This window comes from Mytilus galloprovincialis, chromosome 7 (genome assembly GCF_965363235.1).
Source record: "Mytilus galloprovincialis chromosome 7, xbMytGall1.hap1.1, whole genome shotgun sequence".
NCBI classification, from domain to species: domain Eukaryota; kingdom Metazoa; phylum Mollusca; class Bivalvia; order Mytilida; family Mytilidae; genus Mytilus; species Mytilus galloprovincialis.
Genome location: NC_134844.1, coordinates 18,901,983 through 18,927,044, shown reverse-complemented (window position 1 = coordinate 18,927,044; position 25,062 = coordinate 18,901,983). Strand labels below are relative to the sequence as shown.

Genomic DNA, 25,062 nt, shown 5'->3' with positions numbered 1-25,062 from the left:
CCAATAACAGCTAATAAATAAAATCATGTATCTAAAACTAAATTATCAATCATCACAAATCCGACATCCAATGGATTAAGTGTAAAGAAGTCATAGACAGTAAGAGAAAAACACGACGAGCGTTAAGTGTTACGGTTAAAATGAGTACAAGAGACAGGTATCGACAGATTGTAGAGCCATGAATTATTAATGTGCATATGTAAAAACCAATGACAGTTAGTTTTTAATTTACTGATAACAAAATCAATATTTAAACCAATCATCGGAAAGTCCTAAAAACAATATTCAAAGCAAAACGTAGAACTTAAGGATGTACACCTCACAGGGCCGTAACTAGGGATCGATTTCAGGGGAGGCAGGGGTTTGGGACCGCCGATTAAGGCCCCTAGAGAGGGGGATTTTGGGGTGCAGCCTCCCGCCGATTTTTTTCCCTCAGTAAAATGGCTTAAAATGACCCGTTTTCCTTCGATTTCGAAACTTTAAGACTCATCAGTATTGCTTGAACCTGGAAGCAATTTTTATGCAAAAACAAACTGAGATTGCTGTTCGGGGTGAGCCAAGGCTCCGTCTTGAAGGTCGTACTTTTAACTATAATTATTAACATTAAATACATTGTGACCGCCGATTTTTTTTCTCTCAATAAAATGGCGAAAAAAAAACACCTGTTTTCCTTCGATTTCCTTACTTTACGACTCATCAGTAATGCTTGAAACTCGGGAGCAATTTGTTTTGCAAACAATTATTATCTGTATTTAAAGATATTTTTGTTAGAAATCAAACTGGTAAGTTAAAAAAAACATATCAAGTAAGATAATAGAACGCAAGAATATTTTTTTTTATCGAGGACCTTGAATTTCAATATCATAGTTTAAAAGCTGAATAGACATGTATAGAACTACAACGAATGGGAGTGTTTAACTACTAATTAAGGCATTGAGTCAATGACCATACTTGTTCTCGTACGATCGGGAGACGTACTGTCTGACTAGACACGTTAAAAAAAATTATCCAAAAGCTGATTCAGCCGGTAACGAATTTCCGATATCATAAAAGTCGATTTGAAAAGCTCACTAGAGCTTGTGTTTATGCAGTTTATTGAATATCGACTCTAAATAAAACTTTGAATCTTGACAATACAAAAGGAACTTCCTCTGCTTAATTGAGCCCCTAAACATGGTAAATAAATATGATTAGTTAACTTTTAATCAAAATTGCCGAAAACAAAGTTTCATATGCGTTCTCGTACGACATAGGAAATATTGAATAACAGATGGATGGCCACACGAAAAAAAAAATAAAAAAAATACTGAAATGGTTCACTTTCGATAAAAAAAATCCTGAAAATAACAGATATATATATATTACGTATCATGATAACACTGTTAAAACTGTAAACGTGTGTTGTTCATAATACAAATTCAAGTTCTTCGTGTACATATTGATACTTCCCTTTTATTACTTCAAAAACAAAAAATTGAAGTAGAAAATTCAGGGGAGGCAGTTGCCTCCCCTGCCTCATAGGTAGTTACGGCCCTGTATAAGAAAGTTTTATCATATTTTGACGCTTTTTTGTGTAAAATTTACCATGCTGTCAATTTTGTATTTTTGTGATTTTTCTCAGTTTTAAGAACAAAATGCATATTATTTCAACTTTTTTGTTATGAATAATTGAAAAAAATACATATCTAAGAAATTTTAAAAGACCAAAAATTTTGGTGTACATGATTCTTGTAAAATCATTTTTTGTATCCCTAACCCATTTTCTCAAAATTTTGGCTAAAAAGACGGACTTGATTGGTCGTAAAATTTGAAAACTGGATTACTCAAAAACCATCCATTGTAAATACACAATTTTTTCACAGTTATGTTTGATTATAATATTTTTAAAATTCATTGATATTTTCCACTTGTATCACATGTTTTGGAAATAATTCAAGAACGACATTTCAACGAGCCTGAACGAGACTGAAAAGTCAGAAGAATACATCCTTAAGCACTGTCTTTAATAACTTGTCGTGTTATACTTATAAATAGTCTCAGTTCAAAGTCACATTGAAATTATCGTACCACATGGAAATGGCGGGAAATATTAAGCCAAGTAAGGTCATTTTAGTATTTCCGGTTCACGGTAAACACGTGTTCCAAGACAATAACATTGCACAGCACATTTTGCTGAGCAAGTAAGTTTATAGCCACTGTTTTTATTCTCTAAGTTTTCATGTTGTACACGAGTAGCTTATAAATGCTAATTCGTTTGCTTGTTACGGTTAAAAAGAGTACTTTATAATTTTCAGACAGCCAATAAACCCCCATAGCCTTACAGGCTTTAATACTCTTCTAGCTGCCGCTGTGAAAGTCGCACATATTTCCGTCTAGAGGCAAATGATGGGTATTGTCAGTTAATTGTCCCAATAGATTAGTGACAAATTATACTTTATGCCATAACCATTTATATACATGTAGCATGCTCCAGATACATACAAATTAATAGACCACTTTCGAGTTCATCCGTCACCGGAAAAAACTCGTCAATTATACGCGCCTTTATGACGTCATTTACCAGATAGAGGGGGTCGCCTGTATCCCTGCACTATTTACGTTCATCAAGCATCTTGGTGATCGTTATTGTGCAGGATAAACAAGAAATAATGGTTGTTCTGTAGGAACTTAATGACAATTCCCTAATGACATCAATGCTGATTGTCAATTTTGAGAATTCAATTTGTCGTATAATTCGTACAATATAGAATTATAGTTTTCCAACCACTCGCTCAACATTGGAATGGAAGTGACGACGCCCCCAAAACGCACAAATGACGTTCACTAAAACCAGAGTTTTTGTCGGAAATGTATCAAACTCGAAAGTTGTCTATTGCACTTGATGTGTTAGAAAATTGAAGACTTTAATTGATAACTGGATTTTGCAGTGCACTTTTTTGTTCAATCTCTGTCAGAAACATAATAAATAAACATGATAAAGAGAAGTTTAACAAATAGTTCAACATCACCAAAATCTTATAACCTCAAAAACAGAGAAAAATAATTAGCCCCCCCAAAAAATTATAAACAAACAATTACAATTTAAAGGTGAAAATAAATAATATAACCATGGTAACATGAGGTGATACTGTATAGTGCGTTATTTTTCGCGGGTTGTTTATTACACTTTTTCTGGGTGGTAAGCAGAAAATGGTGAAATTATATTCTTCAAAAATATTTTCATAAGAATAACTAAAGCGTTTTTTAGGCAGTTAAGCTGCCTTATGCGAGCACTCTAGATTTGTGCTCTACCCAATAAATGCTGAAATATGTGCCATTGTTATTATCTAGCTGGATGTTATGTTATTCATAACTAATTGGACAGTTTTTTCATACTTTTAATTTTTGATTACAAAAAATATGATCAGAAAAACCTTAAATGATCGTCGATTTATCCAAAAGTTTTGAAGTTGCACATAGGAAGTAGGGCACATTAGGAATCTTTATGCAGTTTATTATCCCCTGAGATTTTGGCTAAGCTGTCAAAGAACAAATGTATGAAATGTTTAATGGCCGAAAATTTCTAAAGACAAGTAGTTTAGATTTCCCAAATGGCAAAAGTCGTAGGAATATTGTTTGTCGTCAATACGTAGTCAACTACGTCAGTAGTCTTAAAATAAGTTCCACTGTTCATGCTGTTGGCGGAAATTTTTGTATCTTTTCAATTTGGAGGCAGGGGTGCAATTAGCGGTTGTCCAAGGTCTGCGATCTTCCACTTTTGCAGTCAGACTTTCGACTTGGTTACTAGCTACGCTCGACATGCACGACTTGAGAGGAAATATAAAAATAACTTTGCAAACCTTTTTACCAAAGCCTCCTAATAAACGATCTCAAAACTTGTTTTTAGCATTATTATTCATGACAGCGATGTTCATTTTGTTCAACCGCTAGCTTTATACAGAAAATCGCCGACAAATAATGTGTAAATTCGAGTAAAATCGTATCTGACAAAAACAACATTGAAAAAAAAATGGCTGACATGAAGAAAATTCTAATATCGGATCCGATTCCGGAAGCGGATAAGGGTAATTCCGGGTTTTGGCGATCTTTGAACTTTTAAAAAAATCAGACAGATGACAAAATACATCTTTGCATGGTAAATAAATATAAACACTAGAATTGAAAACCAAAAGATATATGTGAAAGAATGAAAAAAACAGAAAATATTTTGTACTGAAAATGTGAGAAACGTACAATTAAATACAATGATGATGAAGTAGAGCAAAATATAATGGTGCAACAGTGCCAGCGTTCTGAAGATCCATAGGTATCCATAGGAAACTCAAAATTACTTTTTGACAAATTTTAATGTCAAAATCCAATACAATGTGAGTCTTTGTGACAGCTGGGAACAGTATATCTAACAATATATATGGTCCTGGTGACAGTATAAATTTTCTTTATCAGTAATAAATGTTAGTAAAGCAAGTTAGACGCTTTTAAAGTGTAAACATATTACTAAATGGGTATTTTTTTTTCTCAATTTTGATGGGTCAGTTAAAATAGCTGGAAGTTTCTTATTTTACACATATAGTGCAACTAGATAATATGATACCTGAATGTAAGCAAATTATATGTATGTGGAGTCCTTTGGGGCACTCTACCCCCTCCTGTTTGATAACTTTGAAACGGATGAGATCCCCACCTTTCAACCATATACATTCATGTATGGGACTATATAACTAATCAAATGAAATATAGGTGAAGTCCCTAGGGTCACCCACCGCCTCCTGCTTCAGAACTTGGAAACAGTCGAGATCCTCACCCCTCAACTATATTTATTCATGTATGAGACAGCATAACCAATCAAATGAAATACAGGGGGAGTCCCTGGGGTCACCCCACCACTCCTGTTTGGGAACTTTGAAACAGTCGAGATCCCCACCCCTAAACCATATATATATATTCATGTATGGGACAATATAATAAATCAAATGAAATATAGGGGGAGTCACTGTGGGTCATCCCATCCCTCCTGTTTGAGAACTTTGAAACAGTCGAGATCCCCACCCCTAAACCATGTATATTCATGTATGGGACAATATAACAAATCATATGAAATATAGGTGGAGTTCGTGGGGCCACTCTACCCCTTCCTGTTTGAGGATTTGAAAACGGTTGAGATCCCCTCCATAAACCATATATATTCATGTATTGGACAATATAACAAATCAAATAAATTATAGGGGAAGTCCCTGCGGTCACCCCACCCCTCCTGTTGTTTGAGAACTTGGAAACAGTCGAGATCCTAACCTTAAGTTAAACCATATATTTTCGTGTACATGTATGGGACAAAAGAACAAATCAAATGAAATATAGGGAGAGTCCTAAGGGTCACCCTACCCAATCCTGTTTGATAACTTGGAAACAGATGAGATCCCCACCCCTCAACCATATATATTCATGTATTGGACAATATAACAAATCAAATGAAATATAGGGGAAGTCACTGGGGTCCCCCACCCCTAAAGCATATATATTCATGTATGGGACAATATAAAAAATCAAATGAAAAATAGGGGTAGTCCCTAGGGTCACTCACACCCTCTTGTGTGTGTTTTGAGAACTTGTAAAAGATTGAGATACATGTACCAACTCCTAAACCATATTCATTCCTGTTTGTCATTTCAAAAAGATTGAATGAACTGTAGAACACAAACTCAGTTTTCTTTCCAGGGAAGCAAGTCCATTCATACTTTTACAAGCTCGTACTAAATTCAACTTGAAATACTAACAGTCAACTAATACGAACAATTACGATCAACTAGAAGAACTGCAATCATTGCGAATTTGTACCACTGCTGACTCGAGACTCATGACCATGAAAAAAAAAATACTTGATATATACGTTGCTATTGAAAACCTTGATAAAATATGAATTATTTGCCTTAATGATTAATTCATTAAATGAACATAAATGTACAATTATATATGAATGTTTAATGTTTGTTCTTTTAAATCTTTAAAAAAAAATTGAAGCAACGTTGCCACAGTTTTCATAATTATGTTTGCCTTGGTTTTTGGTTAACTGCCTACAGTGCTTACAGCGCTTTGATTTTAAGATATATTTGTGTTACCAGTCCTGGGATCATTAGTGGTTTATGTTAATTTAAACAACAGGTGCTAATTGGTAACATAATAAAATAATTGATAATATAAGAGTGTAAGGTGCTTTTTTTTAGATATTTTATCCTTAGTGATTAGTTTCAAATTATATAAGAGTTGCAAGTCACTCATCATGATTTATAGTACATCAAAGGTCGGGTCAATTTGGTAACCAAGCAACCACAACGGTTACAAGAAGTTTGTACACCTGTGACAAAAAAATTGCAGGTATTGACTATTCTATTAATTAAGTGTATCAAAATATAATTAATGAATAAGAACTTCCTGCGAGTAAAACAATCATTTAACATTTACAATAGACATGATAGACATACACTAGTCTTAGTCAATTTTTTCAAATTTTTAAATGTAACCATTTAAGTATCCGCTTAAATATTAAATTGGTATTAAAGAATCCGCCAAAATAAAAACACTAAAATATTTGGTATACTTTGTTGCTGTTAAATCAAGAAAATTTACACCCACGAAAATAACCCGTAAAATTTTTTCAACAGGTTACTTTCTCTCTGCTTGGACAGCCTGGTCCTCGGGCAACCAAGAGCAAGGTAAAGAAGTAAAATTAAGCTTTTGATCTGTACATTTTTGGAGTAAATATACTGTTTTATGTTTTCATTATACTTCAAAATAATCAGAAACCAGTAAGCATTGGTAAACTTTACCCTGAAAATGCACAGATTTTAAGTTGATTTGATTTTACTTCTTTCGGTCGCTCTTTTACTTGACTGAGTACCAGGATTTCAAACCACAAATTAGGTAACCTCTCGAATGATTATATAATTGAGAGTCAAAATTCGGTAACATGAATAAAGTCTACTGGTGCTTTATCCTAGAAAAATTTGATGTCTCAAAGTAAATATCTTATGTCTTAATCAGGGTTTAAGCTAGGATTTTGAGGGCTTTAGTCACTTTTGCGCGCTATGAAATTTTTTTGTGTAACAGCAAGAGACCAAGGATTTATATTACTAGCTTCATCTTTGACTTTGTCAGACTTTAAAGGACTTTGGCATGATTGGAAGTCAGTATTGTATGATTTTACTGTATTGGCTCTTATTTTGAAAGATTCTGACATGGGATGTGGAAACTTAGTTCACAATTTCTCTTCAGTTTGTTCCAGAGGACATTCCCGATCAACAAAAGTTGGATTCATTTTTTGTAAACATGGAATCACAGCAGAAATTAACTTGCAATGATTATATCACTGCATAATCATTATCCTAAGTAAACGTCTAAATTGATATTTGGTAAATCATTTCTATTAAGTTGGAACTGTATAAAATCCTTTTAGGAACAAGAAACAAATCAAGAATAGATCATGTTTACTACTTTCGGTTTTAAAATGAAACGAAAACGGGTAGTGACACGTGGATGATTAATTCAAAACTAGTCCGGATTCATCAGGAAATTATAATATTTTGGTTACATTTCTTTTAGTAAGAGATATATATTTGTCTCTCTTGTTTAATTGATTCTAAATGATTTCGTATTTTACGTTTTTAATCAGGGTCTATAAATAGTCATAGGAATACTTTCACGCATGCATTGCACACAGTACAGGAAGCATCTGGGGGGGTAACAATTTCGATCAAATGACGGAACTATACTCCTGCAGGTTGTTTGGGGGAAATAATTATGATGGTAAATTATTAGGTTTATTAATAATTAACGGATTAGTGACCCATCTGATGGCGATATTAAAGCGGACTACATGTAGTTGTAATCACAACTTGTAACACCTGTTGAAAATGCTATTTACCTGGGGGTCATAAACTTGTCACAAACATAAAGACAGGTAGATCGTATTTTAATGTGAAAATATTTTTACACTTTCAAAATTTAAGTGACGAAATTGATTTGAAATACTTTCGTCAATGCGAAAACCCTTTCGTAAATTACAAAAGTGACGAGCGCTAGCAAAATCACTGCTTAATGTCCAATGATGGGTAATGGTTTCCCCCAAATGACCCCAGGTCAAGCTTGGCTGTTCATTCATAAAATGGAATTGCAATGTCTTGTACATGTATTTATTGCTTTAATTTGTGATATATATTGTTGGTAGATTATAAATGACAGAAACAGTTCTGGTGATTGGTAGTGGAGGAAGAGAGCATGTGTTGTCGTGGAAACTGTCAAAGTCACCAAAAGTCAGTCAGGTGTATGTTGCACCAGGAAATGCAGGAACTTGTCAAGACAAGAAAGTAGAAAATGTTGGTAAGGTTTACAGATATTTTATTACACTTAAAGAGTGAAGCTGGTGTGAAAATGAAGACTAAACATTTTTTGCATATTACTAGTTTTTGATTTCTGTGAACTCTCAGTTTACAGAAATTGATTAGATTCATTCTTGGGTTTATATTACAGAATATAAAACAATTTTGTACCCGATAGATAAAACTGTCCTATACTGGCTATACATGGCCTAAACACACCCAGCTGAATTGTTTCTCTCGATTTTTATACAACCTTGACTGATGAAAATTGACTAAACTGAGTTTCTATGTCATTCAATTATTACCTTGGAGTTACAGCAACCCATCCATACTGACTGAAAGCAAATGTGACTAGTTTTTTTTTTTGGTGAACCATGTCTTGCAAAATGTCTGTTTTGTCAGAAATTGTTTTTGAAGATTTCTGTGAGGACAAAACAGTGACTAGTTTAACAGACCAGATTTGTTTTGGTCATATGATACTTCCTTGTGTTGCACTGTTCCTGAATAATCTAATGCATTAAGGATAATAGTTAGTACCTATAATTTGCGTGCAATTTTATTATTTAGATTTAAAACATTATCTACTTTATAACAAAAGTTCCATAAATATTCTAAATGGTTTTGCATTTATATTTTAACAGATTTAAATGTGAAAGATTTTAATGCAGTTGTCAAGTTTTGTGATGATAGAAAAGTTTCATTGGTTGTTGTTGGACCAGAAGATCCATTGGCTGCTGGGATAGCAGATACCCTGCAACAGCATGGTAAGACAGATAACTTGTTAAATCTAGTCTTAAAATTATTCACTGTCAAAACAGGGTTTTAAGGTCTATCATTGTTGTTGGAATAACAGCAATAAATTGTTGAAAATGCGTTAAAAATGAATTAAAGATAACTTTTTGAAAATTGAATAATTTTCAGTGGATTCATTATTATTTACACTTGTTGGATACCAATTTTTGGGGGGTTTTGTGGGGACCAGTAATCTACAAATTTAAAGTTCAACTAATCACAAATTCTATATATGCTTGAATGAAGACATTGGCAAAACCATATAATCAAATATAGTTTTCCTTAATCCACAAAAACTGGTACACTGTACCCACAAAAATAAAAATTCATATGAAATATATTATAAAGTGTAGTTTTGTTAAAGTAATGACTTGTCCTTATGCTATTAAATTATGAATAATTGTTTATAATCAAACTGAACGTAACTTTTGTTTTATGGACATTGTTAGATAGTGTTCAATTTATATTTTCTAGGTATATGTTGTTTTGGCCCAAGTGCTGCAGCTGCACAAATTGAAGCCAGTAAAAGTTTCTCTAAAAAGTTCATGGAGAGACATAACATACCAACAGCCAGATTTCAAACATTTACCTGTCCAGAGGCTGCTACCAAACATATAAAGAGGTATTGTAAAAAAATTTAGATATGAAAATGAAAATAAATAAAAATAAAAATTTTAATTTTGGGCATCTTAATTTTTTTAAGGGTTTACCTTTATCATGAATGCTCAAAACCGAGCATTTGAAAGCATATGATGTATAAATATGTCAAAACCTTAGGAGCTATGAGACTAAATAGACCTAAAAAGAACAACCAAATTTACATAAAGTTAAATTTGCCATATGTAGTTGGAACCCATAAATAGAATAAGAAAAAAAATATGAATTTAAATGAATGATTTATTTTGAAAGTAAACATTTTGTGAAAATCATTTGAGTGTGAAAAGGTGAAACTAAAAGTTGCACACAATATTACAGAGTTAAAAGGAAATACCTGTGGGCTCAGAGTTGGGATTTGAGAACAGGGACATGTCATCCTGTAGACTGTTTCCTTTGAAATAGCACCTTTAAATCCACCTCTACATGTAGGTTCAGTACAAAGCAGGGCTCATATAATATTACATTGATATGAAGTAAATTTTCCAACAGACATTAAGAAGCCATCTATCCACAATCATCAACTTTTAAAAAAAAAATTCAGAATGTCTTACCTTATACTTTAAACAAATTTATTTTCGCAAGCGATTTATTTACCAGATTTTCATGAGTAGAGAAATAATGTGAATATTAATCATTGTGAATATGCTAAACTTGGATCTTTCCTTATTAAGCTACATCAAGTAAACTAAAAGTATTGCATAATTGAATAGCCATGAAGTAAACTAGATGGGTAAAACACGAAATAAAGTATCTGCGAAAATAAGTTGGTTTACAATTTCTCTCAGGAGTATTTTTATAGTTTTCAATAGTTAGTTTATTTGTAGAAATTAGTATCAAATCTGAATGAATTATTTTCCCTCTTTGTAGTGCTACATACAAAGCATTAGTTATAAAGGCCAGTGGATTATCAGCAGGTAAAGGTGTAGTAGTAGCACAGAACAGAGATCAAGCATGCCAAGCTGTTACTGATATTTTGGTGGTATGTTTTATACTTCAGTGGATTCATGTTTTTTGTGAATTGAGGAATTTTTACATTTTATTTTAGGCCATGGTTTTTTAATTTGTTGGTTTACGGATCCACCGACCCGATTTTGCCGATTTGCAGAATACAAATAAAATTGACTTTTCATGCTTCATTGTCCCAGAAAAATAAATAAAATAATCTTTTTTATGAAATAAAATGCATTAAACACTAATAGAATTGATAACACTTTCTATTGTGAAAAAATAATACTTCCAATTTACGTATCTAAAAATAGACAAATCAATCATAACTGACCTTGAAATGTCGTTTGCGCAAATGATTTGGAACAAACCTGTGTTTAAAACCCATTACACAGTAAGTTCTATCCCGTATTTGTCATCATTCCGTAAGATGCATCATCTCATAGAAAAATGGAAAATGAACTTGTCCAAACGTGGAGACATCATGTTAAAGTACTAAATATAAACAAATCATTTGGAATTTTCTTGTGTCATTGATAATAAAAACAATTCGTCCATTTGGATATAAGAAATGAGAATGCATAACAACTGATGAAACCGATATCCACGTTTTTCCAGTGGACTAGTCTATTACGTTTTTGACACGTGTGTTGAAACTTATAATTTTTCGTACGAGGTTTTTGAAATTTTTTCTTTATCAGTTTTCATGCTTGAAGATCACAAAATTTCCAGAAATTGATTAAGAGCTACACAGATCTGTTTTTTTTCTTGTTTGAGAAATGATTTAATTTCGTCTTTGTCTCCGTGGACCCCTCCCCCTGAAATTTAAGAAATGATGATAAAATAGCATACCAAATTAAACATATTGTTTGAAGGTGAAATACATTTTTTGGGGCATATTTTTCTGTCTTGAAAGATTTAAAAAAAAAAAAAATTTCCGACCGATTGACCCGACTTTTTCATGGGGAAAATCTGTAAACCAACAAATTAAAAAATCCTGGCCTTATGATATTTTACTATGTCTGCATATAACCTAATACATCTGCATATAACCCAATTATAATATGCTTGATGTGAGCAAGCTTTACTGTGTATTTTCAGAGTTAAACCTCGTCATCTTTCTGTTTACTGTTTTCTTATAAACTCTAACAAATAATGACCAAGCAGGAAATTTTGGTCACATTTTAAAAAGAACTTCAATTAAGAGCATCCTGTAATATGTTATCGGGCTCCAAGTGAACTTGCTTTTAAAAATATAGTCAAATTCGAGAAAAATAAATAGAAAAGTATTATTGGAGAAATCCTTCTACATACAAACTTATCCAGTTGTTATCTGTCAGATATTTTAAAGAATTGAATAACTTAGGTATAATTTTAAAATCAGCAGAAAAACTTTGAATTTAATTGCATTATATAGTATATTTGTTATCACTTTATTTAAGTATTATATCATTCTGTGCTCATATTTCGTATTTTGTGTTATGTATTATATTTTCTTTCATGCACACCTCTATATTTATATATATTATATATCTCTTGTAAAATTCTTATATTGGTGTAAAATTGTGTATATGTATCCTATAAGCTGTATATTGCTTTCCGAATAAAAGTATTATTATTTGGGTGTGACATGTTTTTAGATTTGTTACTTGTCAACTTCCTGTTTACCGACAGAGAAGTCATTAATTTTTAAATTGTTTAGATCACATTATATGGCTTAGAGGCATTCTTCAGTCTTATTTTGTTGTTTCTGACAGATGGGCAATGAACAAAGGTTTGTATGACATGCAAACAATTAAGTTTTCTCAGGCAGGCAATGAATATAAAGCTTTGTCAGACAAGCAAGGAATTAAGCTTTGTCCGACCAGCATACTTTTGCTAGAAAAACAGAATTACTAACAAGACCACCAAGGCAGTTATTTGTTTGTGTTTTTATTTTATAGTTCCAAAATAAAATGACCACAGTTTTACTGACATTGACACTAACCAAAATAGTCTCACACTATCAGTATTTTGTAGAACAAGAAATATGGATCAGCTGGTGAAGAGGTAGTAGTGGAAGAATTTCTGGATGGAGAAGAAGTTTCTGTATGTACTGAATAGATAATTACAGATCATAAAATTGTTAGCTTGGGTTGGAAAGAGAAGTAGCAATATGCTCTATTTATGGATTTAACTCACCATAAAATTGTTAGCTTGGGTTGGAAAGATTTGCTGGAAAGAGAATTTACACTATGCTCTGCTATTTATGGATTTAACTGATCATGGAACTGTTGACTTGGGAAGAATTTTCATTACGCATAACTTAGTTTTATTGATATAGATTGTTGGCAAAAATTGTTGTTTTTTTATTATTAGTAGGGAAAATATTTTATACTTTTTATACCACAGCAAAAATTAAAAAATGTTTGGTCGTATATTGGTATCACGTCGTCGTCGGCAGTCTCGTCCGAAGACGGATTGTTTCCAGATAATAACTTTTGAATAAGTAAAAAGAAATCAATAAAATTTGAACACAATGTTTATAACCACAAAAGGAAGCTTGGGATGATTTTGGGGGTTATGGTCCCAAAGGTTTAGGAATTAGGGGCCCAAAGCGGCCAAAAACAACATTTATCTTGTTTCATGACAAAAAGTTGTGTATTAGTATTTCAATTGTTCTGAAATTGTACCACAATGTTTAATACCATAAGTAGAAGGTTAGGATTTATTTTAAGGGGTTATTGGGCAAACAGTTTAGGAATTAAGGGCTAAAAAGGGGCCAAAAACAAGTATTTTTTCTAGTTTCAAGACATTAACTTGTGTGTAACTGTATGGATCTCTCTGACAGACATTGTACCACAAGTTTCCATATAACACAGGGAAGGCTGGGATTCAGTTTGGGGGTAATTTTCCTGAATATGGAGGAATAAGGGGGCAAAAAAGGGCAAAAAAGAAGCATTTTTCTAGTTGACAGACAATAACTTGTGTTTAAGTACATGGGTCTCTATAAATTTTTACAAGAAGGTTCAATACCACTAAAGGAAGGTTTGGATTGATTTTGGGGGTTATGGTCTTAATAATGTAGGAAGTTAGAGCCAAAAAGGGGGCCCAAAATAATCTTTTTTGTAGTTTTCAAACAATAACTTATGTTTAAGTGTGTGAATCTCTCTGAAATTAAACCACAAGTTTCCATACCATGAAGGGATGGTAAGTAATGACTTTTGGGGTTTATGGCTCAAAATGTTTCAGAATTAGGGGCAAAAAAGGGGAAAGACTCAAGTATTTCTGGTCAATGAACAATTAAGACAATTTAAAAGCAGTGTAAGGGAGGTAATTCTAAAACATTTAGCATACAATGTTGGGTATATTCAGATTTACCTCCCTTACACTAATATTGGACGAAACAGAAATCTATAAATAAAATATTGAACTCCAAGTAAATTGCAGCAACCTATTACATAACAAACTCGTATTCAAGATAGAAAGCAGACTATAAAATGTATGGTATAGAAAGCACACAAACAATGAAATATATGATATGAGCCCAGGTAATTACATGTAGTTGTAAGTGATTGATAATTCAAACATGAAACACTTTTAAAACAGACAAGAAAATAATACTATAATTTCAATCATGCGAGAGGATGTACCTTGTTATAGGGAGGAGGTTATATCTAATTTGACAACAGCCTTTATATAAAAAATATTTTCTCATTGTGGGTCATAGGATGTTAATAAGAAATTAGAAATGCTACCAGTCAGAATAAGTTCAACAATGATCAATTATTGTAAGTTTGTCATTGCAGGTGTTGAAGGCAAACATGATTTGGTTTATCAAGGGCTAATGTTTTAAATATGCAAACTTGAATACAATCATTATTTGGTTAACAGGTTTTATCATTTTGTGATGGAGATACTGTTGCTCTGATGCCACCAGCCCAAGACCACAAACAGCTAAATGAAGGGGACCAAGGACCCAACACTGGAGGGATGGGGGCTATATGTCCTTATCCTCAGGTAAGACAACTGACCAATCAAAACAGAAACCTTGAGTTGTTAACAGTACATGTAGATTGTCAATACTGCGTAAAAAAGCACAAATAATAAATAAAAAAAATAATCACATCCAAAATGCTATAACAGTTGACATGCTACTTCTCAGAAAAATGGTTATGGAAATATTTTTTAAAGATGAAGAAATTGAATATGTTTGGAAATAATTTTTTTCTCTTATGCTTTTAATTTCCCTTTAATACTATATAAATAGGAATACCATGTCAATGTTCATTGGTAAATTTTATATACATTCCCACCTGGCTACACCTTTAATCAGTTGTCATTCTTTGTGGATGTTCAACCTTTGCACGGGTGTTATACAAAATAGAATGATAAAATTATCTGAAAAAATGCAATATTCTGCATGGAATTTATCACTCTAACAGATTAGAAATGTAGAACTTAAAGAGGCTACACAAGATTCTTTTATCCTTCTAAACCTCTTGGCACCACCAACTAAATTTATCTATAAAAAAAACAGTAAGTCATTTTATATGTAGAAAAGTACCTCTTGGACTTGTGTTTAGTTTGATTTTTATGGTAATTGTTGACTTTGACCATTATTTTTACCTGATGACTTCTTTGATAACAACTTGTGAGTGACTATTTGACAGATGATTTCAGAATTGTAAGGATTGTTTTTCATTATGTTAACTTGTTCATACTTACTATCATTTTGATTTGTCAATTCTTCTTCATGTACATACAATCCCAATGTACAATCCCAATGTACATTATATAATTTCTCTGTATATTTTCAACCATATTCCACCTACACCTTTAATCAGTTGTCATTCTCTGTGGATGTTCAACCTTTGCACGGGTGTTACACAAAACTGAATGATAATATTATCTAAAAATATGCAATATTCTGCATGAAATTTATCAATCTAACAGATTAGAAATGTAGAACTTTTACTATCTTTTTGATATATTAATTCTTGTTTGAATTATCAAACTTTGATTAAAGGAAATTCTATTGTAACATAATACTCCTTATAAATGCTACTCGTCTGAAGATGTTTTCCTTGTAGCTTTCTGTTAGTATGATTGTATGTCATTATGTGTTGTTGGCAGTTCTTTACTTGCCATTTTGATTTGACATTTTCTTCTCGAGTTATTAGACTTTGACTATCGCCAGCTTATTTCAGCATAATCACACCCAGTTACTATATATCACATCACACAGTAGAGGAGGATATTTGGTTAAGGCATGGGAATCTTTTTGTCTGCCATGTGTCACACTAAGGGGAATAAGATAATGTAGCAAATTAACCTGACGATATCGGGATATGGGTATTTATTCGGATCTTAACACGTACTTGTGATTTGTTTAAAACCGGTTTTAACGAAGAAATGTCGAAATGTTCAGAACTTTATTAAATGTGTTTTTGGGTAAGATGGTGCAAGCATACGATTTTTATTGCGTCTTACACTTTGAGAATCGAAAAATCTTTAGCTACTTTATTTAGATATTGTGTAAAAACGTTAATTATGAGCTATGAAAGTCGAGTGGCTCAAGCATTTTACTGAGGAAGTTTTAAAAAAATGCAAAGAAATATTTTAACAGTGGGTTAGATTTCATTAGTCTTTACTATCTATATATAGATTAACAACTTTTGGTTATATTTATAATTTAGAATCATCATTGAAGGTGGAGCACGATTGCACAGTTAATTAATATATTGATGTGCCATTTGTATGCAAGAGTGACATTCCGTTGTATTATGTGCCAATTCGAAAAAGTTATGCGAGTAATGTCTCCCTTTAACAGGTTCATTATTTTATAATTAAGTTTAGGTTTCTGATATTAATTTGAATAGTTACAAAATGTATCAATTCAATATATTTCAGTTTTTGTTATTGGTGTATCAAAAACATTGATGTACGAATATAATTTCATAAATTTGAAACGTTTAAAATGATTACATACCAATATAAAGAACCGTTCATCATTTTTGAAAAAGACTATGATTGAAATTTATATTATTTATCTTCCCTTCCAGTGGGCAAACTGGTGTCAAAATATTACCTCCCCTGTAAACAGTGCGCTCTTCTGACTAGAGGTAATCGGTAAAAAAAAAACGGATGATGCTGTAATTGTTTAGCTTGTTTAAAATGAGCTAGCATAAACGAACTAAGACGTGTCAACATAATGTGAATAGATAACGAATCAGGTAAATTATTTCTTGTTAAGTTTATCACCTCATCGTTCAGTGTCGTCAGGGATCAAACATGTAATCATGCCATCCTTTCATTATTTTTTTTTAAATACTATCCAATGGTCGGAACACCTTGATTTTCTCCCAATTTGTAAAGTTGATTATGTTGCATGATATATATTTTTATCGGGGAAAAAAATTGATATGCAGCAAAGATTGGCAGTTTTTAATTTGTGTTGCTATGTGAAATAATGGGAGGTAAATTCAAGTGTAAGAAGGCTCGCTTTTTCAAATAGTAAACAATTTAATTCAGATGCATAGTATTTTGTCAAATGATAAAGAATATCTTAGAAACTTACTAGAAATTCATCTAATTTATAAAATATATACAACATGACATACTGAAATCTGAAAAGGGGTATAACCACTATACCTTGAACAAATTCAGTTAAAAAAAAGGGGGGTGGTGAAAATGCTACGAAATTTAGATTATATTTATCTGGGGTCTACAACCAAAGGATGATGGGACATGCAACTAACTACTTTTTCAATTTGATTGTAAAGTAAAATGGCTGGGGTTTTGTGGGGGGATTTTTTTTAGCATCTCTGTTCAAACGTACGTTGGTCTAATATTTTCAGGTTCTCTTTGGATTGCCAAATAATATTATAATCACCTAATTGAATGTTCAAATTATTTTGTAGTGATGTTCTGTATGGAAGAAAGACTGTCATAAAATCTAACAGTTCCGGATGGCCCGTTAAACTAATTGCTTAACATCAATAACGATGTAAGATTCAAGTGTCTGATCCAGCACAAGTTTAGCCAGATTTCCAACACTATGTATATACAGTGTCTGGCATTGAAAGGATATCAAACGGATGTTTTATGGAATGATTCTCACGTACATATGACAATCATATGCATAGGAATGTGGAGCTAGACTCTTTCATGGAACAATTTAATTTCCAATATAAACTCCGAAAAGACAAGAGCATAGAAATGTACATCAATGAGAAACATTCTTTGTGAATAAAAACCTTCCAAAACTTAAATGTATCATTAGTGTTGCATTATTTATCAGTAGCGATAATTAGATTCCAGTCAGATTGACCAACTGAAGGTTTTTGTTAGAAATGTTTTGTAAATCTTGGCTGTTTTGCAAGACAATATAAAAAAGAAGATGTGGTATGATTGCCAATGAGACAACTATCCACAAAAGACCAAAATGACACAGACATTAACAACTATAGGTCACCGTACGGCCTTCATCAATGAGCAAAGCCCATACCGCATAGTCAGCTATAAAAGGCTTGGCTGTGCAGGTTGCTCGGCCTCCCCTTTCAGTATGAGACAATATTTTGTTTATTACTAGTATATACTAAATCACTGACGCAAGACTGAAGCGGGCCCCGAATCACCTTAGGTTTCAACCATTACATGCTAAATCGGGGGAGGGGGAAGGTTTTTTCATAATAATAGTATATTGAGATTTAACATATACGTTCCTATATGTAGTGTTTCTTTAAAAGTATTGCCAACAAAATTCCTCAAATTTGGGATCATAATATTGTTTAAGACCTTACCCCCTGTACTTCATAAAAGTGCAAATTCTTCTTCAATACACGTGCATGGTTAATTCGGATCACATATTTTCTATTCCGATATTATAAGAATTTGAAGGTTCATATCATTTACAATATCAATCAACATTTTTCTGGGATTTTTTTTTATTACCAACGTTACATTGTAGTAAAAAAAAATCCAATAAAAACGTTGAATGTAAATGATATGAACCTTGAAAGTCTTATATTATAGGACTCATGTTTTTCAAATATAATGTGTTGTTCAATTATGTTATGATGATTTTAATAAACTTCACATTAGGTTATTTGTCACGTATATTGATTACATTATATCGAGTTGTCCCAACGATACACTTGACGGTGTGCTCGATCATACGAATTTACCGACATTCATATAGACAAAATGACCCAACTTTGAAAAATTCTTGTGACTAAACTACATTTCGGAACACGTTAAAAATTGGATACTCAGAAAGCTGCATTATTAAGGTTTGATATATATTTTTTTCAAAAAAAAAGAAAAATATGCAGTCAAATCTGGCAGTTTTTTACACACACCTATGTTGAACAATAGATTGTTCAATTAACAGCATGTTTGGCAATTAAAAATTCATATATTAACAAATTTAGCTTTAGCATATACTTTATTTATAGTGGTTGTATAAAAGTTATATAATGGTTTTGTGTTTTAAGAGATATTCATCCCTATGCATATCGGTTTTTATGCATAAATTGTCTCTCCTTTTTTTCTACCTTTTCTATCTCTTTCATAAGAAGAGTGATTTTTCTATTGTTCTAGTGTCACTGGAAATCCCACTGCTTCATGATAGATTGATTGGGAAATGACCCAAAGTTCTCTAAAGGTAATCACAGAGAGGGACTAGCAAGCAATTTTTAACCGGATTTTTGTAACAAAAATGTCGGTTATTGATTTGGGGATGTACGGCGGGCGGCCGGTCGGGCGGGCGAGCAGGCGGGCGGCAATCAAATGTTGTCCGTGCATTAACTCATGAACCGTTCAACCAAAGCTTTTAAGATTTTAATATGTTATTACTGACAACTATAGGAAGGTCAAGTTCAATAATGGCGATTTTGACTTTTACCGTTCAGGAGTAATGGTTCTTGAAAGATTGAAAAATGGAGTTTCCAGTCGTGTTTGTGCATTTACGCATGAACTGTTCTACCAAAGCTTTCCAAATTTTAATATGTTGTTACTGATGACAGAACGGAGGTCAAGTTCAATAATGACGATTTTGACTTTTACCGTTCAGGAGTTATGGTTCTTGAAAGATTGAAAAATGGAGTTTCCAGTCATGTCTGTGCATTTATGCATGAACTGTTCTACCAAAGCTTCCGAAATTTTAATATGCTGTTACTGATGACAAAATGGAGGTCAAGTTCAATAATGACGATTTTGACTTTTACCGTTCAGGAGTTATGGTTCTTGAAAGATTGAAAAATGGTGTTTCCCGTCGTGTCCGTGCATTTTCTCATGAACCATTCAACCAAAGCTTTTGAAATTTTAATATGATGTTACTGATGACAAAATAGAGGTCAAGTTCAATAATGACAATTTTGACTTTTACCGTTCAGGAGTTATGGTTCTTGAAAGATCGTAAAATGGCGTTTCCATTCACGTTGTTGCATTTACTCATGAACCTTTCAATCTAAGCTTTTCAAATTTTAATATGTTGATACTGATGACAAAATGGAGGTCAAATTTGATATTGATGATTTTCACTTTCACCATTCATCAGTAATGGTTCTTGTGATATTGCCAGGACACAAATAAATGTTAATAAATCCGGTTTTCTGTCGTTGTGACAGCCTCTTGTTAATTGTAGCTTATTTAACGTTAAAACAACTTTCCACTATAAACAAATGTTACTTTATACAAATATAAGGACCTTGTTAGCTAAATCTACAAATTTTATTAGATATTATGAATTTTTATTACAATAGATTAATATGCTAGATAATGGTCTCTATCCCTCCAAAACGCATCAATACTCAAGAGACAGTTCGACATAAAACTTTCATACTAGGTAGGATTATTTGCTATTTCATCAGTTTGGTTTGTCAATTGAAGCAGAGTTATAGGACTTTGACCATTTATTAGGTATTGTTATAATGCCACTTAAGCTTTGTGAATGCAACCTCTCTTAGACCATTTTACAGAACCCTCTCATATCTGGTAGGATTGTTGACACCATGTGCAGTTGACCATATTATACTGTCATTTTTTTCCAATCATATTTACGGGTGTTATGGGAGTTTTACTACTTTTGGGAATTTTATAAAGGTCACTTTGAGACTTGCACAACAACTCTTGATATAATTAGACAGAAAGCTCTCTCATACATGTTATGCTTGCTAAACATCAATTGTAATTGACTAAATTGGACCATCATTTTGATTTGACATATTTTATGGAATAAAAGATTGTCAATTGTATCGGAGGGGAGACATTTTTCGAATGGTTTTTTTGCTCACCTGGCCGAAAGGCCAAGTGAGCTTTTCTCATCACTTGGCGTCCGTCGTCGTCGTCCGTCGTCGTCGTCGTCCTGCGTTAACTTTTACAAAAATCTTCTCCTCTGAAACTACTTGGCAAAATTTAACCAAACTTGGCCACAATCATCATTGGGGTATCTAGTTTAAAAAATGTGTCCGGTGACCTAGCCAACCAACCAAGATGGCTGCCATGGCTAAAAATAGAACATAGGGGTAAAATGCAGTTTTTGGCTTATAACTCAAAAACCAAAGCATTTAGAGCAAATCTGACATGGTATGATATTGTTCATCAGATCAAGATCTATCTGCACTGAAATTTTCAGATGAATCGGACATTTCGTTGTTGGGTTGCTGCCCCTGAAATGGTAATTTTAAGCAAATTTTGCTCTTTTTGGTTATTATCTTGAATATTATTATAGATAGAGATAAACTGTAAACAGCAATAATGTTCAGCAAAGTAAGATCTACAAATAAGTCAACATGACCAAAATGGTCAGTTGACCACTTTAGGAGTTATTGCCCTTTATAGTCAATTTTTAACCATTTTTCATAAATCTTAGTAATCTTTTAGAAAAATCTTCTCCTCTGAAACTACTGGGCCAAATTTAACCAAACTTAGCCATAATCATCATTAGGGTATCTAGTTAAAAAGTGTGTCCGATGCCCCGCCCAACCAACCAAGATGGCCGCCATGGCTAAAAATAGAACATAGGGTTAAAATGCAGTTTTTGGCTTATAACTCAAAAACCAAAGCATTTAGAGCAAATTTGACATGGGGGTAAAATTGTTGATCAGGTCAAGATCTATCTGCCCTGAAATTTTCAGATGAATCGGACATTCCGTTGTTGGGTTGCTGCCCCTGAAATGGTGATTTTAAGGAAATTTTGCTCTTTTTGGTTATTATCTTGAATATTATTATAGATAGAGATAAACTGTAAACAGCAATAATGTTTGGCAAAGTAAGATCTACAAATAAGTCAACATGATCAAAATAGTCAGTTGACCACTTTAGGAGTAATTGCCCTTTATAGTCAATTTTTTTTTTTTTTTGTAAATCTTAGTAATCTTACAAAAATCTTCTCCTCTGAAACTACGGGGCCAAATTTAACAAAACTTGGCCATAATCATCATTGGGGTATCTAGTGAAAAAAAATGTGTCCGGTGACCCGCCCAAACAACCAAGATGGACGCCATGGCTAAAAATAGAACATAGGGGTAAAATGCAGTTTTTGGCTTATAACTCAACAACCAAAGCATTTAGAGCAAATCTGATACGGGGTAAAAATGTTCATCAGGTCAAGATCTATCTGCCCTGAAATTTTCAGATAAATCTGACATTCTGTTGTTGGGTTGCTGCCCCTGAACTGGTAATTTTAAGGAAATTTTGCTGTTTTTGGTTATTATTAGCTCACCTGGCCCGAAGGGCCAAGTGAGCTTTTCTCATCACTTGGCGTCCGGCGTCCGGCGTCCGTCATCCGTCGTCCTGCGTCTGTCGTCGTTAACTTTTACAAAAATCTTCTCCTCTGAAACTGCAGGGCCAAATTTAACCAAACATGGCCAAAATCATTATTAGGGTATCTAGTTTAAAAATTGTGTCCGGTGACCCAGCCAACCAACCAAGATGGCCGCCATGGCTAAAATTAGAACATAGGGGTAAAATGCAGTTTTTGGCTTATAACTCAAAAACCAAAGCATTTAGAGCAAATCTGACATTGGGTAAATTATTTATCAGGTCAAGTTCTATCTGCCCTGAAATTTTCAGATGAATCGGACATTCCGTTGTTGGGTTGCTGCCCCTGAAATGGTGATTTTAAGGAAATTTTGCTCTTTTTGGTTATTATCTTGAATATTATTATAGATAGAGATAAACTGTAAACAGCAATAATGTTTGGCAAAGTAAGATCTACAAATAAGTCAACATGATCAAAATAGTCAGTTGACCACTTTAGGAGTAATTGCCCTTTATAGTCAATTTTTTTTTTTTTTTTTTGTAAATCTTAGTAATCTTTTAGAAAAATCTTCTCCTCTGAAACTACGGGGCCAAATTTAACAAAACTTGGCCATAATCATCATTGGGGTATCTAGTGAAAAAAATGTGTCCGGTGACCCGCCCAAACAACCAAGATGGACGCCATGGCTAAAAATAGAACATAGGGGTAAAATGCAGTTTTTGGCTTATAACTCAACAACCAAAGCATTTAGAGCAAATCTGATATGGGGTAAAAATGTTCATCAGGTCAAGATCTATCTGCCCTGAAATTTTCAGATAAATCTGACATTCTGTTGTTGGGTTGCTGCCCCTGAACTGGTAATTTTAAGGAAATTTTGCTGTTTTTGGTTATTATTAGCTCACCTGGCCCGAAGGGCCAAGTGAGCTTTTCTCATCACTTGGCGTCCGGCGTCCGTCGTCGTTAACTTTTACAAAAATCTTCTCCTCTGAAACTGCAGGGCCAAATTTAACCAAACATGGCCAAAATCATTATTAGGGTATCTAGTTTAAAAATTGTGTCCGGTGACCCAGCCAACCATCCAAGATGGCCGCCATGGCTAAAAATAGAACATAGGGGTAAAATGCAGTTTTTGGCTTATAACTCAAAAACCAAAGCATTTAGAGCAAATCTGACATTGGGTAAAATTATTTATCAGGTCAAGTTCTATCTGCCCTGAAATTTTCAGATGAATCGGACAGCCCGTTGATAGGTTGCTGCCCCTGAATTGGTAATTTTGAGAAAATTTTGCTGTTTTTGGTTATTATCTTGAATATTATTATAGATAGAGATAAACTGTAAACAGCAAAAATGTTCAGCAAAGTAAGATCTACAAATAAGTCAAACATGACCAAAATGGTCTGTTGACCCCTTTAGAAGTAATTGCCCTTTATAGTCAATTTTTAACCATTTTTCGTAAATCTTAATCATCTTTTACAAAAATCTTCTCCTCTGAAACTACTGGACCAAATTAAACCAAACTTGGCCACAATCATCATTGGGGTATCTAGTTTAAAAATTGTGTCCAGTGATCCGGCCAACCAACCAAGATGGCCGCCATGGCTAAAAATAGAACATAGGGGTAAAATGCAGTTTTTGGCTTATTATTCAAAAACCGAAGCATTAAGAGCAAATCTGACATGTAGTAAAATTGTTTATCAGGTCAAGATCTATCTGCCCTGAAATTTTGAGATAAATCGGACAACTTGTTGATAGGTTGCTGCCCCTGAATTGGTAATTTTAAGGAAATTTTGCTGTTTTTGGTTATTATCTTGAATATTATTATAGATATAGATAAACTGTAAACAGCAACTAGAGGCTCTAAAGAGCCTGTGTCGCTCACCTTGGTCTAGGTGAATATCAAAGGAAGCAGATGGATTCATGACAAAATTGTGTTTTGGTGATGGTGATGTGTTTGTACATCTTACTTTACAGAACATTCTTGCTGCTTAAAATTATCTCTATCTATAATGAACTTGGCCCATTAGTTTCAGTGGAAAATGTTAGTAAAAATTTACAAATTTTATGAAAATTGTTAAAAATTGACTATAAAGAACAATAACTCCTAAGGGGGTCAATTGACCATTTCGGTCATGTTGACTTATTTGTAAACCTTACTTTGCTGAACATTATTGTTGTTTACAGTTTATCTCTATCAATAATAATATTCAAGATAATGACCAAAAACAGCAAAATTTCCTTAAAACTAACAATTCAGGGTCAGCAACCCAACAACAGGTTGTCCGATTCATCTAAAAAATTTCAGAGCAGATAAATGTTGACCTGATAAACAATTTTACCCCTGTCAGATTTGCTCTAAATGCTTTGGGTTTTGAGTTATAAGCCAAAAACTGCATTTTACCCCATGTTCTATTTTTAGCCATGGCGGCCATCTTGTTTGGATGGCCGAGTCACCGGACACATTTTTCAAACTTCTAACCCAAAAGATGATTGTGGCCAAGTTTGGATTAATTTGGCCTAGTAGTTTCAGAGGAGAAGATTTTTGTAAAAGAT

General features: G+C 33.1%; 1 protein-coding gene across 2 annotated transcripts in view; it reads left to right on the top strand.

Annotated features, from left to right (window-relative positions):
* The first annotated feature begins 2,091 nt into the window (after positions 1 to 2,091).
* The window catches only part of LOC143082464 (trifunctional purine biosynthetic protein adenosine-3-like), a 60,394-nt gene continuing 37,423 nt past the window's right edge, over positions 2,092 to 25,062 (top strand). For both annotated transcript variants that reach the window (XM_076258133.1, XM_076258134.1), the window contains exons 1-7: positions 2,092 to 2,180; positions 8,222 to 8,373; positions 9,014 to 9,136; positions 9,639 to 9,786; positions 10,689 to 10,800; positions 12,786 to 12,854; positions 14,640 to 14,765. In XM_076258133.1, the coding sequence (XP_076114248.1) occupies positions 8,229 to 8,373; positions 9,014 to 9,136; positions 9,639 to 9,786; positions 10,689 to 10,800; positions 12,786 to 12,854; positions 14,640 to 14,765 (723 nt within the window). In that variant the 5' untranslated portion in view covers positions 2,092 to 2,180; positions 8,222 to 8,228. The remainder of the gene's footprint in view (positions 2,181 to 8,221; positions 8,374 to 9,013; positions 9,137 to 9,638; positions 9,787 to 10,688; positions 10,801 to 12,785; positions 12,855 to 14,639; positions 14,766 to 25,062) is intronic.